The sequence below is a fragment of the Empidonax traillii genome, unplaced genomic scaffold (assembly GCF_003031625.1).
Source record: "Empidonax traillii isolate 1590-97213 ecotype Southwest subspecies unplaced genomic scaffold, ASM303162v1 scaffold650:size632282, whole genome shotgun sequence".
Classification (NCBI taxonomy): Eukaryota; Metazoa; Chordata; class Aves; order Passeriformes; family Tyrannidae; genus Empidonax; species Empidonax traillii.
The window spans coordinates 217064-235803 of record NW_020955843.1 but is presented as its reverse complement, the minus strand read 5'-3'; the positions used below and the strand labels follow the sequence as shown (position 1 = coordinate 235803).

General features: G+C 40.0%; 1 protein-coding gene across 3 annotated transcripts in view; it reads left to right on the top strand.

The window, feature by feature from the left end:
• Nucleotides 1-18740, top strand: part of CDH8 (cadherin 8) — a 154144-nt gene that overhangs the window by 58155 nt on the left and 77249 nt on the right. For all 3 annotated transcript variants that reach the window (XM_027899211.1, XM_027899210.1, XM_027899213.1), the window contains one exon: nt 3016-3310. In XM_027899211.1, coding sequence (XP_027755012.1) covers nt 3016-3310 — 295 coding nt within the window. The remainder of the gene's footprint in view (nt 1-3015; nt 3311-18740) is intronic.

The following is an 18740-nucleotide window of genomic DNA, read 5'->3' as shown; positions in this document are numbered from 1 at the left end:
ATTATGTGTTTAATGATCTTTAACCTTCACATGAACACAGCTTGCTGAAGCTTGACAACTGCAGTAAATTATCATTCACGTCTGGTAGAAGAGAGGAAATATTACTTGGGAAAAATACTGTGCTGTGTGATTCAGAATATAACTTCAGCTCTGTCATTTACCTTTTAAATAGATTATAATATCTAATCCTAAATCTAAACAATAAAATTATTGCGAAAAACCGACTCTTCCGTGGGTCATTTACTATGGTATTTAGAAATTAATGTGTAAGAACTTAAAAACCTAGAAAAGCTGTGGTAATCTGTCAGCCTGGATGCTCATCTTAAAAAGTACATATGATTTAGTAAATGCCACATTCATGTCTTGTTTTTTATTAAAAAAACTAAAAAGAAAAGTATTATCAGTTTCGCCACTATAAATCTTCAGGTAAAAAGTACTGATCTTCCATTCATCACTTCAATTTCAACTTCAATATTATAAAATGCTCCTGTCTCTTCCTCTTTGTTTAATGTCTAGCCCTTCATTTTATAGTGTCTCAAATAACAATATCAATTTCTTTCTTTTGATACAAAGGAATTTAACTTATTAGAGGAAACGATTAATAGTAATCATGGGCAATTTTTTTCATTTTAACTGTTGGTATCTCAGTGGCGCTGCAAAGGTTTTATAGCTCTGCATTAATATCCACCAGAACTGATTTATGAGCCATAACTGCTGTTGGATATTACAGGTAAAACCTGAGATTATACTGACAGCCTCTCCTACTTACTAGCAAATAGGAAATGGGAGAATCTTTGAGCATTCTCAGATATCTGTGTGGATATCTGGTTTACTCTGCCAGTGCCTTCTTAGAAATTCAGATTACAGTCTTTCAGTATGTGGCTGGGTGAACTGAGATGTTCCCAGTCCCTTTGCTGAGCTGTGCCTGTCCAGACAGTGCTGGGATATTACATCACTGTAATCCAGCCATGAATATCCTGCCAAAACCTTCATGTGCAATTTTAATAGGATATAGATTTATTCAGGGATCAAACAGATGCTTGAATTATAAACAATCCGTTTAAAACACAGATTCTGGATTGATCTTGACGGGCACTGGGGTCATAAGGGTCGTAAAGACAATAATTTTAAAGGCCAAAAAGAGTTGTCATAACTTTCTGAGCAGACAAAACTGTGGTTCCAACAACAGGAGAGTTCTGTAACGGAGTAAATGACGATGATTGTTCTCAAGCAGGAATTGACAGCAGGTGCAAAAAGAAAACCAGACTGAATTTTTGGAAAAGGGGCTCAGCTATCACTTGCCATTTCTGTGTACTTTCGTGTGGGCTGGGTAGGAAAAGTCAACTGGATGGAGTCACACACACACACTCACACCTAAAGTGCTTTTAAAAAGCTGTTAAAACAATGGTGGTGTGATAAAACATTTGCCCAGCAAAGCACCGGGGATGAAGTTACACCTCGTGCAGTCAGTGGGAGTTGTGCTGTTGGTGCAGAGCAGAGAGCGCTCTGGTGGCCAGGATTTTGTGTGTGCAATAAACCAGATCAACGGGAAAATCAGCCCTGGCTGCTGTTGGCCACTGGGCTCATTGCAGCCATCCCAGATTCCACTTTTCTAAGGTCTTGAGCAGCCGAATTGTTGAGCAGGTAGGTTGCAGAGATAACAGTGTGTGACCAGCTGTCTACTGAAGAACCTGCAGAGCTACTTGTGGTATGACATAAGACTCTCCTTGTGGCTTGGCTGCAGCTGCTCTTATGAGGCTTTTTTTCCTCACCTACTTTAATATCCTAATGCAAGTTCTTACATCAAATGATGATGCTGCCCGGCCCTGGCAACCACTGCTGTCAACTAAAGAGTAGAATGCATAACCAGCAACAATTTCTGCTGAGCTGTCTGACAAAATGAGCAAACAGGAACACGTCTAGGAGTAGTTGTTATGTTGCAACCTAAACAAGTTGCACATATTTCCTTCAGAATAACTTTTGTGAGACAGAGATAAATAATAACAGATGCAAGTTGCATTTGTAATGTCGCGTTATTCACTTCTTATGGATCATACTGAGTGTGTTAGCCTTACTAGTAAATAGAATTTAAAACATTATTACTGTATATTTAAGTTATTATCCTATATTTTGAATGTGTTGACACTAGTACATATTGTCCACCCACTGACACACTCACCTCACAACTTAAAAATTATTAGATATAATCTGATATTTATTACTTTGCTCTGAGCCTACCAAAAAAAATTAACGGAAGTCCTTTGTCTCCAAGTTTCTAACAAATAAAAAATTCAAAGTAAAGAAGAAAACCTTTCTTATACTGATTCAGATTATTATAATCTTATCTTGTTTTTTGAAAAGCCACATATAAATGAAATACAGGGTTTTTTCTAATGGGGATTTTATGAGGATGGGAAGATGTGTGTAAGGGTTCTTCTTTCTTTGGAGCACCCACTTTGAGAATAAAGATCTTAGAATCTTTTAGATTCTGCCAACAGGTGAGTTATGATACAGTTCTGAATTCCTGGCTGTTACAACATTCCATAGATGCCAGTGTTCAACCACCTTCAGTCACCTGGAAATAAGCTGAAAGTAATAACCAAAAATAAGAAGCTTGATTAAAGAATATTTTATTGTTAACCCTTCACTCACCCTTTGATGTAATAGGTTAAGGACATTTTGTACTTGTTCATTTTGGCTAATAATGGTTCTGAAGGCATTTACATTTTAGAACAGGGATTTAAAATATATATATAACAGCTGCTTTTTAAATAGAAAGTCTAATTATGCCTATGATTGCATTCACTTTTGATTAGTATGCATACAAATCCCTGCTCTCCGTGTGTATTCAAGCTGAGCTGTGGATCACTGGTGCCAGGATTGAAGTACAAAGGAACAGCTTGACAAAATGTACGATTAGCCCAAAGCAAAAAAAGAAAAAAAAAAAAAAGAAAACCAAAAAATTCTGGGTGTACACTTTTTTGTCTCTAAAATAATTCTTTCTTCCCCTTTCAGTTACACACAGACCTGGACCCTGGCAGCAGCAAAATCAAGTATATCCTGTCAGGAGATGGAGCTGGAACAATCTTTGTGATCAACGACAAGACTGGAGACATTCACGCCATGAAAAGGCTGGACCGTGAGGAGAAGGCTGAGTACACCCTGACAGCCCAGGCCGTGGACAGGGACACGAACCAGCCCCTGGAGCCTCCCTCAGAGTTCATTATTAAGGTCCAAGACATCAATGACAATCCCCCCGAGTTTGTGGATGGCCCATACCACGCCACGGTCCCGGAAATGTCTCTTGTAGGTGGGTATGTCTGAACACCAGCAGCCCCTGACTGCTCCCGTTTAAACCTTGCCAGGATGCCGGGGAGTTGCCGATGAATAATAAGATATTTATTACGTTGTTAGCATTAATTTGCATGCTTTCAAATCTCCTCTTGGCCAAAGCTTTCATCTGCAGCACAACAGCAGAGTCCCTTAGTAGTAAGCAAATGACTAACAGCTGTATTAATGTGTCTGTCTTTGTCCAACAACACTTTAATGGGCTAAATTTATATTTCCCTTATGACGTTGTAGTTGAGAGTGTTGTTGTTGAGAAGGATTTATCAAGATTTGCTCCGGCGTGACACTCTAATCCTATTGATATTTTGTTGATGTTTAATTATCTGTTTGTGTGTTTTCATACACTTGCAGTGTGTTGATACGAACTTATTTGTTTTCCTCTCAGTGCAACTGTAATCAGCGAAGACATTGAAATGAAAGATGCTGTGTCTGGGAATAAATAGTTAGACTCCAGAGTGGACTTAACCAATTAGCCATAGGATTTGCATGGATGATGGAAGGGGGAAACAGAGAAAGCTGTGCAAAAAAGATGGTGAAAAGGGAAATTAACTGTGTGAAAGCAGAAAAGAGAAAAGAGTAGAACATAATCTTCTTAATACGTTTTACTTATATTTATTCATTTTGTCGGATTAGTGTGAATCTATTTCCTCATGGATTAATATATTAGAAATTTTTTTTGCATGGTTTGTCCCTTGTTCTGTGTTTGCAAATGTGTAAGTATGTACTTAGAGAGGTAGATATTGAGGTACTCAGGTCCTGACTCCCTACCTACACACATAGAGGGAGGTGATTTTTAGCTCTTGCTGAAGCAAAATGGAAGCAAACCCATCAAACCAAAAGGCTTAATTTCAGACCAAAGCAAAGACATCAAAATCTGCCCATGAAACACAGAGGAAATTCTAATGTATTTTTTAGTGTTAGGTTGAGGATAATGTGCTTTTCAGCGATTTGTCTACATCTGTCAAAGCAAGGTAATTGAGGGAGTGCCAAGGTACTTTGTAGAATAAAGCAGCACCCTATCACAAAGTTTCAAAAACACCCTTCTGTTTTATTTAGTTAAAAAGAGGAGGAATGTGAGAAGCCAGAACCATCCCCTCACTCCCACCCAGCACAGGGAGTTGCAGACTCATTCTCATTTACAAGGGTGGTGTGCTGACTAGATGGTGATACCTGAGCCTTCATGTCTTTAATCAACCCTTCTCCAGCACATTTTCATATCTTGCTTGCATTGAATTGCTTGTTCTGAAGCTGATATGTGAATTTTCAAGCCTGCACGTCAGTTCTTTTACTAAAACAGAGGCTTAATTTGTTTAGTTACTTTTAATTATACAGCAGCACAAACATAATATGGCCCTGCTCTCAGAAGATATTTTTACCAAGCTCTAGGTGAGAAAAATGACTTAATTAAATAAAATAACACAGAGTCAAAGAAAACAAAAAAAAAAGCAGGGAGTGGGAGAAGGAAGAAGGAAAATTGAATTCTATTATTCTCCATATGAATGGTACTCTAGGAAAAGAGAAAATGAAGATATATGCAGACAGGAAAAGGTGGTTTCTGATCACAAAGCCTACTATAAAAATAATTTATATCTGTGCATATGAGCAATATTTATAATCTGTAATAAAGATATGGCCCCCATCCAAGGAGTATTCACTGTAAAGAGAAGGAGAAAAGAAAGCCAAAAACTTGGATGGGAAACTAGTCAGGAGATCAGATGACTAAAAATCTAGGGAGTTGTTTAACTTGAGGTTTTAAAGGCGGTAAGTGGAATGAGATCAAGAGAGTAAAAGGGAATAAAAGATGAAACATTAGCAAAAGAAAAGGAAAGTGAAACAATTGAGAAAAAAGTGTGAAAGAGGAGGGAAAAAAGTAAAGAAGGGTCATGGGAGATGACTTATAAGATAAAACTTAATCTGAGAAAGCTCTAAATAGCTGAAAGGGTTGGCTCCTGGGGGATAATATTTCACCTGTTCCCCTGGCATGTTGGGGGAAAGAGAAGCAGTTCTTCATTGAACTGCCTCTGAAATCCCACAGTTCCACAGTTTTATGTATTCTTAGGCGGCATGGCGGAGTGTCGTCCAACAGCAAGTTTGTTCTAACAACACAAATGCAGGTAGAAATTTGAAGTGGATTATCTGAGAGGCCTGAGGTTTATTACTGTAACAATGCAGGATTTGCTAATTTATCCCTTATGATCCTTAGACCTTCCATGTGTTTTATGTGCCATTCCTAACTGTGAATGCTTTCAAGCTGTGTCTCTAAAGAAGCACAAACATACACTCCTGCTCTTTGGCTGAGAAACAAAACCTAATTCTCTGCTGTTGCTTCAGAACTCAGAGAATGTTTCCCATAGCATTGTATGGGTCATGAATGACTGTAAAATCTGTGCAGTACAGGCAGTGTCTTAATCTCTGATGGAACCAAATTTCAAGGCTGGGAAGTGGAAGACGAGAGTGTAACTCTTGCTGTTACTATTTCCTTCTTTCCTCTCTTGACCCACAGGTAGCAACGTCAAAAGCTGCACTAAATGATTCTCCATAAATTATTTTAATTTTCTTGAAGTTGTTTTAGTCCTCTTAAAATTACTTAACTCCTCCATGACGTTTATAAGAAAACTGTCTCCTTTCAGAGTTCAAGGAATTTTTCTTATTTTTTTCCCCCACCAAGAGTATTTCACTTCCATTATCCACTTAATTCCCCTTAAAGAGATCTCCACACACTGCCAATTGCAGCCTTGACATTTGTGCAACACAGGCATTACTAGGCAGTGTTCTTATTCAGGATAAAACAAAATTCTCCTAAGCCTTTTCTTTCCTCAAAGTGCTTATATCAATCCTGCTCTGAAACAGGAGAGGAACTCATATGCTATATATATATATAGTACTTATGTAATGAGGATGCAGTACAAGGCATTTTATTTTTGGATGTCTGTGGAAAGCAATTTATAACATACAGATGAAGGCAATAACCTTCCATTGTTCTGTGCCACAGAGCTAAGGCTCTTAACACAATGCAGGTTTTCCAATAGTTGTGTTAGGTCTGGTCTCGTGTTCCTTGCTGGGAGAGATGTATTAGTAACAGCCAGTGGTATTTTTGCATGAGTATCCAGAACAGGAATGAAACACTGTGGGGATGTGAAAATTGGGTTCAAACTGATGGAGAGTAGGTTTAGATTGGTTATTGTGAAGAAATTGTTGGCTGTGAGGGTGGGGAGGCCCTGGCACAGGTTGCCCAGAGAAGCTGTGGCTGCCCCATCCCTGGAAGTGTCCAAGGCCAGGTTGGAAGGGGCTTGGAGCAACCTGGGCTGGTGGAAGGTGTCCCTGCCCATGGCAGGGGGTGGGACTGGATGAGCTTTAAGGTCTCCTCCAACCCAAACTACTCCATGATTCTATGATTCACCTCAATGTGTGTGCCAGCATTCCATGTGTGATGTGTAGGAGCGTGTGTGTGGCAGTGGGGGAGATCAGCACACAGACACAGCCACGATCTGCCCCGTTTGAGTTTCACTCTATATTTTGGTGATATCTGGAAAATCCTGCTTCCCTGCTAAAACAAAAGGATTTGCATGGCTTTCCTCCCACTGCTGGGAGCAAAGATGATTAGTATTACCCTGTGTTATCTGTGGTGGGAATGATGCTCACTTTTCAGCTGCCTTCACAGCACACACACCCACACACATACCGAGTGCTGCACCGCGTCACTGTGCTCAGAGTTATTTTGAAATAATTTATTTCTCTCTTTGAGGAAAGGGAGCAGCACGTTCCAGAAAAAAAACCAAAAAACAACACCAACTTCTGAGAACTAAACTGAATTTTCTCTTCTTTCATTCTTATGATTTTTTTTTATGTAATTCCTATATAATCTACCATGGTAAACCCTGTTCCCCAACTCCAAAAGTGATGAATTTGCTTGTGAAAGCCAATAGTGTATATGGAGAATATGTTTTTTGCTGAAACTATGCACTTTAATCTTTTAATTCTGACAGTAATTATCTCAAGGAGTTAAAGAACAAAAAGGTGAAATCTGTGGAATCACTTAATTGTGACAGTATTGCATTTCACAAATAGGAAATAAATTAATTTGTCTGTAAACCTTGTTTAATCACTTTTAAATGTAAAAGGCCACACTGGGTTAAAAACCCAGTTTAAAGCTTAAGAAAAAAAAATAAGAGTTCTTTCTGGAAGGAAGAACCTCATGAATCTTTTTTTTCTCCCCATTTTTCTGTGAGCTCTGTATCTGTGCTTGCATAGATCTATGTATCTACGAAGACAGAGAGGATATTATGTAAATGAATAAGATCCAAAAGGGTAATTGGAACCAGTTCTGTAACTTATTTAAAGAAAAGAAAAAGAAAGAAAAGGGTGAAAAAGATAAAACCACGCCCTCCCTCGAGTATGTTCTGTTTCTGTATTACCTTCTCAGCCACACACAGGCACGAGTTCCCCCAAACATACTGCAGAGCTGGTAATGGGAGCCAAAGTGGGTATTGTCTCGCAGCAGTTTAGTTTCAGGATCCTTTTTTTTCAGGAGAGGGATGAGGAGTGAAATTTCCTGATTTCCTTCTCAGCGAAGCCAAGAGTGTTTAGACAGCGGGTGTCATGTTGAAAGACAGGAGATGATGGAACCAGAGTGACAAACATGCTGGTGAAATAAAAAGGGACACAGATGGAAAAAGAACAAAAGACATAAGGGAAGAGAATTCTCTCTCACTTTGCCTGAATTAAGGTAAACAGGCAAACTTTAATAATCTCCAAATATTAAGGATTCCCCTGACAGTCATAAAAAAAACCCGTCTTGAAACACGTGCAGGGGAATTCAGTCTGTTATTGGTCTAAAAATGCTGTCACCTTTAACACTTGAAAATAATAATGTGAAAAAGCTTACAATAATAATATTTTTGACCTTAAATGCTTCCATGAAAACTACTTATTGGGGGGAAAAGGTCTTTACTGGAAATGGGTTTAGGCTTTTAGTTGAGTCAGAATATCAGTTTTCAGTTTTGGCACAAGCACATCTACTTAGGAATGTTTTCCTTTGAAATCAAGGTTTGCCCTTGATTGCACCACTGCAGATAAGAAATGGTATCATTTTTATTCTTTTTTTTTTTTGCAAAAGCGGAGTTCTTTAGTATATCCAGGTGTAGTAGGAGCTCACTCTACACAGTGCAGCTTTGCTTTCCACTTCTCCCAAAGATATTCGTTCTCTTCCAGTTACAAACTGTTTGCAAAAGGGCAAAATTTGCTGCATATGAAATCAACATTCCACGTCTGATATGAATAGTGATAAAATGACTTGACAAATTAGAAAGTTGTGATAAAAACCTGACCTGAAATGTTATCAAGATCAACCACACTGTCTTACTGGGTTTTTTTTTTCCTATGTATTCATTGATTTTTAAGGCGCTGAGCATGACTGTTAAATCAATGATAGTTTGTGACAAAATTGTGGAGTAAAAGGACTGCATTACTGGGGTCAACTACAAATTAGCCCAAAGGGTAAGTGCAAAGGCAGTGCAAAAGCTAAGGGAAAAAAAAAAATAGCAGATGTTGTAAAATATGGCATCAATGTAACAGCTGTTTAAAAAATGTATATTTTCGTGTTGTCTCGTTCCTCTCCTTGTTCATCCTGTGCATAATCACATTCCCCAGCTGTGGTACCATTGAGCATTTAACGTGAGAGATTTATTTAGTGAGCATGTATGTGTTTCACATCATCATACACAACCTTGAGGAACTGGGCAGGATGTGTTCAGCCCCAAGGCTGTCTGCTCCCTAACCTGACTTGCTGTTGAGCCTTGAGAAAATGTATTTCTGAGTATGTGCTGTTCTATTTGGACTTCTCCTTTCCCGCCAGGTCTGATTAAAAATTATCTTTCTGTATTGTTCTTAAATGAGCATTAATGATTTTAAGTGATCGTTATGAGCGTTAGGGCCATGGATGAAACTGATATTGGTCTTTATAAGCTGACCCTTTAGTTGTGCCTACCTGTATCATCCAGAGTGTACTGAGCTGGTTGATTGACAACACAAAACTGCCCAAATCAATGGGATTGCTCAAAAGAGTTCATACCAGTGGCAGCAGGTACTTGAATGTTCAGGTTCTGAAGGCACTGTCTGGTCCTTAGAAGCAAATCCTATGGACCCTAGTATGGAGCTGCTGATGTGTGCTGGTTCCTTAGACAAATGCTGCCTTCCTTCCTCTCCGTCCCATGGCAGCAGTTTGTCACAGATTTCCCATTTTTTGCACACATGCATTCCCTTTGCACAAGGAGAAGTTGTGCAGGTGACACCTGGTGAAGGTAAACTCCACAGGAGAAATCCTCTTAGATCAGACTTGGAGTCACAATTCCCGACAGAGTTCCATCCAGAGGAACACATCTTCCTATGATGTTCCTGTTTCAAGGACAGACAGACACAGCTTATGTTGGTCACGTGATGGCAGAGCAGAGAAAATTCTGGCAGTTTTAGGTGCAGGCTTCTCTAGTCCTACTGTTGTTTTTCCCAGTTGATTCCTGCCTCATAGCCACAAACATCTTGTTCTTGTTGCAGATATTCTGCTTCTGAAATCCTTTGGGGCTGCTTCCATTTGTACATATCAAACAGGTCACTGTCTTTGTGTTCTGTGACTGTGTGAAATTAAGGCTGACTCGGGGTTCTAATATATTCTCTTTTGCTTGCAAGTTTAAAATTCCTCTTAGTGTGGATTTTTCCCCGTTTTGCTGAATTTCAAATTCTGAAGAAAAAAGCTGTTTCAGACAGGGGTAGGGGTTGAAAGAGTGCCATCTCATTTTTTGCAAGCAGCTTGGCTTGTGGCATGAGCCCATTTGCTGGCCAGTGGATGATGCCTTAGTGGCAAACAGACAGATGAGAGCAAGCAGAGCAGCAGAGATTCCTGCCAGGCTGAGGCTCTGTGAGATGCCACACAACTGGTCAGGAGCATATTCTCACTTTTTTCAACCATGGAAAATGCAGGCAAGCTCTAACCCTGAGGCAGAAACTTCTAGGTCAGAAAATTAAATTCATTGTGGTTATATTTTCCCAGAAACTTTTATTAATATGACACCTATTAACTCTGTTAGCACAAAGACTAGGCTTTAGAGCACGGGGAGCAATATTCCATTTAAAACTCTTCATTCAGGTGGCCTGTGTTAGATGTCTCTCTTTGAGGGACACATTTGATATTTGGCAAAATAAGATTGAAGTGCAGTTCAAGCACTGGTCATTCCCCACCCTGCCTCGAATCAATACCTCTGCTTAGCTGCTGAATCTGCAGCACTCACTGTTTCTCCCTGGAAACAGCCCAGCAGTTGCCCCTGGAGCTGCTGTCACTAGGCTTCCTCGGGAATCCAAGGCTGGAGATTCCACTGTGCCCCTTCCCCAGGGCCCAAAAGGGCTCTGCTCTGCCATACCTTGGCTCTGCTCTGCCTGAGGGCACAGTATTTCAGAGCCTGCTTTTCCACCCTGGGTTACAGCTGGTGGCATTATGGGCTTCCCTCTCCCGAGCAGAGCCAGCAGAGCGTCCCGGCTGGGAGGTGACACCGGCCGCTCTCTGTTCTCCCCGCTCAAAGTCATAAATGAAAGCAGTTCTGCAGTAAACAGCCAGGGCTGCTTTATTATTTATTTATGTTTTTTTTTTTTACAATACACCTGAGCATAACCTGAAACTTCCATCGAAATCAACAAGACTTATGATGCCTTTTTTTTTTTCCCCTCCTGCTTGGTAATATAGTGTACAGTGATCATCCAATTTTACTGCCTTTGCCTGGGGACCTCGCAGAACGAATGCTGATGAAATAGTCAATTGATTAGAGACAAGCAGTCTTTCAAAAAGTCCTGAAAAGAAGAGTAGCTATTTCCCACTTCTCTCACAAATATCAATTAATATTCTATAGCGAGGGTGATATATGAAGGGAGGATAAAAAAAAAAAAAAAAAACCAGCATGAAAGGAAAACATAATTCTTTAAGCCAAACATAAAATATATTTTACCCTTCTACTGTTGCCTGTGATGTTCCAGACCGTGTACTAATCCTAACGAACAGCCACCCAGGGGAATTTATAAAGGAATACCTGCAGGCTCTCTAATGGCACCATCTCATAAGTTGTAGCAAAAAAAGAACTGCCAGCCTTAAAATGGAAAAGGCAGTGTCCTTTCTTGTTAGACCCACACAAGGTAAACCCAAGTAACACCAGCAAGGATAATTGCCAGAGAGGAGTCTACATCCCTAAATCTGAATATGTACTCCTTACGTAAAATACTTTTTGTTTCCAAAATATCACGTTAAAAAGGCAGCATCGCAGTTCCAAAACAATTAGTTTATGCACAAGAAAACTGTAAGCTATGCAGCTGATTAGATTTCCCAGCCCTGCCTTTCCCAGCCCTCCTTGTGAGGCTGGGAGGTGCCGAGCCTGCCAGCTCTCTCCGTTGGCAGCGGGATGTTCTGCCGGGCAGAGCAGGCACCTCTCACACTTCTGCACTTACACATTTGCATACAATATGGGTGGGTTTTCTCCCCCCCCCCCCATTTCCCTCACATGATAAAAAAAAACCCTTAAAATGACACATGGGGAATCAACAAAAACGTTGTGGTAGGTTATTCAGTTGTTCAGAGGTTGTGACTCGTACACGTACTGCGTGATGTTAACAGTCCTCAAAGATTTCATTAACTTTCTAAACTACCTACTCCAAAAATCGCAGTGAGAAATATGCAACATTTGCAAGAAACAATTTGGATACCTCTTCTTTTTCTGGAGATAAACCTCACTAAGTGTATCAAAGGTATGAAAAGATTATTTTCCCGGTGGAACCACCAAACAGTTTCTTGCATTTTCCTGTGTGGTACTTTATAATTTATTGTAGATCAAGTTGCTCCTGTTGGATTCTTTCAGATACCTTAATTAACCCATGGTTTTCAGGTGTTAAAACATTTGGTCAAGATTATCAATTCTTTTAGGGCAGCACCTGGCATTACCTATAGATCTGTAAAGTACTGGGTTCTCAAATCTCTTTTTCTCTGCATTTTAGTGGCTTTACATGCAACTACTTATATAAAATAAACTGGCAAAATAAGCAAGTCATGATTTGTCTCTCCAGTGTTTTATGTTAGTTTTAAAAGACTGAACATGAGCTATGTCAGTTGCAATTTATTATACAAAGTGCATACAGCTGTTTAGGTAAGTATGTAAGTGCACACAGGTGTTTATAGATATATATATACACAAGAGGAAACAGCCTCAAGCTGTGCTAGGGGAGGGTCAGGTTGGATATCAGGAGGAATTTTTTCATGGAAAGGGTGGTCAGGCACTGGCAGGGGCTGCCTAGGGAGGTTTGGAGTGCCCAGCCTTGGAGGTGTCCAAGGAAGGATTGGATGTGGCACTCAGTGCTCTGGGCTGGGGGACGAGGTAAGGACTGGTTTTTGATGATCTTGGAGGTCTTTTCCAACCTTAACAATTCTGTGATATATATGTATATGGAAAATAATGTGAACAAACCCCAAAGTCTTGCAAGGTTTCTGATTGTCCTGTGCAGTGGTGTGTCAGCTTTATGTGGTTGAAGTTCCTGGAGGGCTGGTAGAGATTGGGGTGGCCTATTTTGAGCACAGAGCACAAGAGAGGAGTCATTACTGTAATGTAGGCATTCCCATTAGCTGGCTAGTTTAATTTGGATTCCTCTCTGGTCTTCCAAGAAAGGAGGATCCCACGAGAGGATGACTCTCTTCCTCCCTCAGGTAGAGCAGGAAGCTGCTGCAGCAAGGTATCTAATTTAGCCAGTTGTTCCTAAAACTGAGTTGTACGAATAACCCTCTTTTTCCTGCTTCCTTACCTTAATCATCATAAACAAGATCATGACAGCATCACAGTATTTCACTACTTAGAGTCAAATAAATTACAGCTGGGAAAGACAAATTACCCTATTAGTTAATCTTCCTGTCTTTCTAGGGTTTTCCCTTAGAATGCATTATCCAGCATCCTGTGCATGAGAGTGAACTCTTCAGTGAGGAGGATTCTGTTATTTCCCTTGGGGAGCTATTCCTCCTTGTACAATTTCTCATTGCAAGGAAGCTTTTGTTGTTGTTTTTCTCTTGGCAGAAGATTAAGTGAAAGCTTGTATCTGTGTATTTGTATGGTTCTCATCAGCAACACATCAGTATTACATCTGTAACACACACAGATTTTCTTTCTCATTTCTCCCTCTAGAAATGACTGTATATTGGATTCTACCACAGATACAGGAGAATGCATTCTGACCTTCCTGTCTCCCAGCATGTCAAGCACAAGTTGCTCATTTTTCCCTTAGTGGACTATTCTGGCCCATATCTCTGCCCTTCACCTCTGCTTGCATTCATTTTCTGTCACTGAAAGGACTCCACTGGACACTGAAAGAGCAAATATTTTTCTGTTTTTCACATTCTTTCCTTAAGTGTGGGAAGACCCCAAGACCTCTGTCAACTGTTCTCAAAGCAGCCCTTAAAGCCCTTCCCTGATGCTGATGTCCTGTGGGCACTGTGGGGTGTGTGTGATACCTGACATCAGCTTCCCATGGTGATTTACATCATGGAATCATAGAATTATGGAATATCCTGAGTTGGGAAGGACCCACAAGGATCACTGAGTCCAGCTGGCCACACAGGACAACCTCCTTATCTCTCTCTCCTCAGTTGTCTGTCTGCACTTCCCATTCCCTTTCCCGGCATTTGACTCTTGGAGTCTTTGGAGAGAGAACTTTCCTGGGCTGGGAGATCTGATCCACGTATTGGGCTCTTAAAGCATTTGCAATAATCCAGCTATTAATAATAATAACAATAAAAATACACTGAAGTACAGTGGGGAAGGTAGGGGTGAATTAACATATGATCTGCAAAAGAAAACTCATGTGACATACCTACAATGTATGTGTGTGCATATTTGCATGAACACCAAGCTCTGCACTGATATTTTATGTGTGTAATTTGCATATGTTAACAAGTTCTAGAGTGCGTTACACAGATCCCTATTTCATATACATTTTCTTTATTTGGTTAGTGAAGCCTCTAATTCATAGATTCTGTGTTTGGAAATGGTCTGATAGAGAATAATAGAAGATGATAATGCTTAAAACTGTTTTTGCATTTAGAAACCCAGAAACAATGAAAAACAAATAAGAAGAAGTTTCTGCAGCTTTGAGGCAGTAATAATTTACATGTCAAGAAGTTATGCAGGTTTTTATGAGATTATTGCAGTTTTATTCAATAAAAAATTGTTACCATGACAACAACTGTCATGCTACCTGTGAGATTATAGCAAAGAGGGCCAGTGAAGAAAAGGCTTCATTTTGGAGAGAATGCTTGTCTGACCTGCTGGAAACAAACAATGCCTTGCTGTGACCACCCCTGACTGCAGGGCTACTATCAGCCCAGCCCAAACCCAGCCAGAGGTTGGAAGCACAGTGATCCTCTTAGGAAAACAAAAGAGTTGGTAAATAATGGCAGGGCTTTGTCATGCAAATAATCTCTTAATGCCCCGTCAGGTTGGTAATCACATCTTCTGAATGAAATGGAGATTTCAGCCTGTCAAGATTTGGGAAGATTAGGAGAGGAAGTGTGAATGAGACCAAGAAGGGCATCAAAACAGCAAAAAGCCCCCAGAAGTCCCTGGGAAGATGAGAAAACATGGTCCCACTAGGTTGCATTATGGTCACATTATTTATTTTTACCAGCCATTACAATCTTTCAACAAAATGGTTGCTTCATTGAATATGGATTCATGTAAATTGCTGGCACCGACTATGCATTACCTCCTCTAGAACATTCAAGTTTGATTTTTTGGGGATTTTTTTTTCCCCCAGTACGCACATTTCACTGCCACACCAAAAAAAAATTTGCTTTCCTACTCCCTGTGGCAGCATATGCATTTTTCTTTCTGACTAATGTGCAGAATGTGTACCCTGACTTGCACATAAAAACATAGCCAAAACAACAGAAAAGCACTAGCTGAGCACACACATCTTATTTTTTTTATGATGGTTTTTAATCTTAGTTTGCCAGCAAACTCAGCCTTTCTTACCTAGCCATATAAAAATACTTTTAGTGTTAATTGTGTCTCTGATTGCTGGCCTGTTGCAAAAAGAAACTCTGACACTGAAAGAGTAAAACAATCAGCACTGGTTAATGGCTAAAGCACAGTAGAAGTGTTCATTAATTAAAATCTGTTGAATCTCTTTGCAGTCCATATTTATGGCAATTTAATTCATATTTAAGGCTCATTAGCATTGCAGAAGTGCACCTCAGGAAAAAACACAGAAAGTTTTTTACCTCAACTTCTTGAAATTTGCCTCATGTTTCGAAAAAAAATGGTTTTGGTTTGCATAAGGCAACATTAGGTACATAAAGAAAAGAAAGAAACAGTGATTGTGTTGTTGGGCCAGATTATATAAAACTGCAATATTATTGTAATTAGGACAACAGTGACTTGGACTATAATAGTGGCTTTCTTGTAAAAATGGCACCATCTCAAATTTATAGTCTCTGGCTAAATGAGTTTGTTGTAGCATTGACAAAGAAACAAACAAAATGCAGTCAAAATTAAACACAAACCTTCGCTGTTTATTTGCTGGGCAGAACCCAGAATGTTGTTTTTCCAAGAGCGTTTACGTAATAAATGCTCTCCCCTGCATTCTTACAGCTTTTCCAGTGCAAGATTTTTATCTTTAAAACTTTAAGCGCATTAGGCATGTAAAAAAATATTTATGTACATGTAGTTTATAACTGTAGTGGAGTAAAATCCTGCTTAAATATTGATAATCCAAAGCTTGGAGAGTTCTGCTGTGAGATTGCCTAAACAAGAGCCATCGTGGCTGCGAGTTCCTCTTTCTCTGCATCATTTTTTACCCTCAGGAATCTCTCAGTTCTCCAAAGCTTTCGGTGCAGAGGGTTCTGTCACCTGTGGGAGTGGCATCAGTTGCTACATCTTAAGCCTTAGTGGAACCAGAGCAGCACTGATGGAGCAACATCACCTGCAGCTGCAGGGGAGACACAGTTTGCTCCTAAATATACTTCTTATCGCCACTGAGAACAGAATAACGTGGCTCATTTCACACCTGCAAAAGATTTGATTCACGGCATAAAGAAAAAAAAATCAAATTAAACACGATAAAATTTAAACTGTGCCAAAGCTTAACTAATTTCCATAGTGGAAGCAATTTCTTTAATTTCTGTTTCACGATCGCTTACATCTTTCATAAACAATTTTCATCAGTAAGATTGTTGGGAGCAAATGACTGACTTTGGCAGACCTTCTGAGAAGTGTGTGATGGTTGGAAATGAAGTGCTGAGTGGCAGAGACTGGGTGGGTAAGAAGCTGATTTCTAGGAGAAGGGAGAGTATTTTAGTTTTCCATTCCCTTCATTAGTTCTATTAGGTGAGATGATTGCATTTTGAGTGACCTGTAAAGGAAAGAAAAGGAAGGATGAGCCACTCCCCCCACCTTCTGTGTGTATAAATAATGAGTGAGAATACTGACATATTTATGACACGTGTATTTTTTAATATATGTATAAACTTCAGTTGAACTCAGGCCTCAATAAGTGATTAAATTATTTTATGTCAGAAGAAAAAAAATCTTGATAGCTGAGCATCAGGATTTGAAGCAGTGTTAGACACTGATTGCCTCTTTTTATTAGGGTGTATTCAATTTTAATATCTAATGAACACTTGGGATAAAGAATAAGCTTATCAAAGAATCAGCAGACCCATTTAAGTTTGGGAATCTTGAAATAAATATCTATAAAAAGTTCTTCAGAAATTCTCAAGTGAAATAAGATAAGAATAGACATTATATACCAAATCTTTCTAAACAAGCAATGTAATTATTTCTGAAGGCCTTTGAAATGAGAGCCAGCTAAGCAAATCAAACACAATCTCCAAGAAGTCAACAGTCTTACTTCTTTATTTTCCTTTGTGTATAAAGTACATAATGGAAACAAAATGAAACAGCCTAGATAAAATACCCTTACAAAAAATTTTTGCTGTTCTGTGATGAGCCTTATCTTATTCCAGCCCTGCCCCACTGCAGGATGTTCTGCACAAACCTCTTGTGTCTTTGAAGGTTACAAACAAAACTTCTAGGGTAGAGCCACAGAAACAGGTACATCACCTGTACCTGCTGTGGGCAAGCCACAACGGGACCTTTTGTTCCTCTGTTCCTGCAACATTCCCACTCAAGTTTCCTGCAAACTTCCTTGCTGTTGTTCCCTATTCTGTTTATTTTCTGTCCCCTATGCCACGGCCTCTGGGCGCACCCCATGATTGTTATTGTTTATATTTTCCTGTATGAGAAGGAGGTCAGTCAGGCTATCACCTGTAGGCAGAGGATGCTGTCCTTGCCTCAGGGCTGGGGACCACATTTGGGTCACCTGTCCCCTTTACCATTTCCACTCAAAGCCCCCAGGCACTCTCTGTCCGTGTCTGGGTGTACAGCAACATCAGTAGTTGGTCAGACAGCAAATTTCAGACATGAATTCCCTACAAACCAACCATCCTGCAGAGGATAAAGTCCATTTCTCATTCCTGGTGGCAGGTTAAAGACTATTATATTAAAGGTTAGGTATAAATTCACCTTTCAACATCAAATTAAGCTTCAAAACATGAACAGTTTACATCTTTGCAAGAACAGGTTCAGCAAGCATCTCTCAGACAGATGTAGCATAATATTCCTTTTCCAAGGGGTGTATCATCTGCAGGACCACTCTGGATCCTGCTGAGCAGAGGAGAGATTTTCCTGCCAGGTGGGGCTGTGGTGGAACTTGCACAGCAAACTGACCTGCCTCCCTCTGCTGATAATGTCCCCTGTAAGAATGGTTAAATTTACACCAAAAATAAATGACCTGTACAACCCATAGGCTTTTTTTTTTTTTTTTTCTCTAGTAAGATGTATTTCTGCAACCCACATTCCCTTCCCTGGGAATTATCCCATTACTTCCATGCAGCAAACCTGCCACAGCTTCAGTCCCAACAGAACTTGCAGTCCATGGGTGAGGGGTTATCCATCTTCCCAACCCCTGCCAACCCCACGTCCTCCTCTGATGTTGGAATCATGATGTTGTGATGAGCCACATCAGCTCTGTGCCCACAAGGAAAGAGGGAGGGAGCACGGGACAAGGCTGTACCAAAGGGATCTCCTTCCCCTTTGCTTTCCTGCTCCTGTCCTGACATGACCTGTCCTTTGGATTCAGCAGCACACCAAGTGTGAGAAGGAACAGGAGGCATATCTGGGAAGGGACACATTTGGGTGGGTGCTGTAATTCTTGTCCTTTCTGGGCATAGCATTTGTAATTCAGCCCTTATCCTCCCTCCTGCTCTTGTTGTCTCTCCTTCTGCAGATATTGTCTTTATTGTACACCTCATTAATGCCATCGTA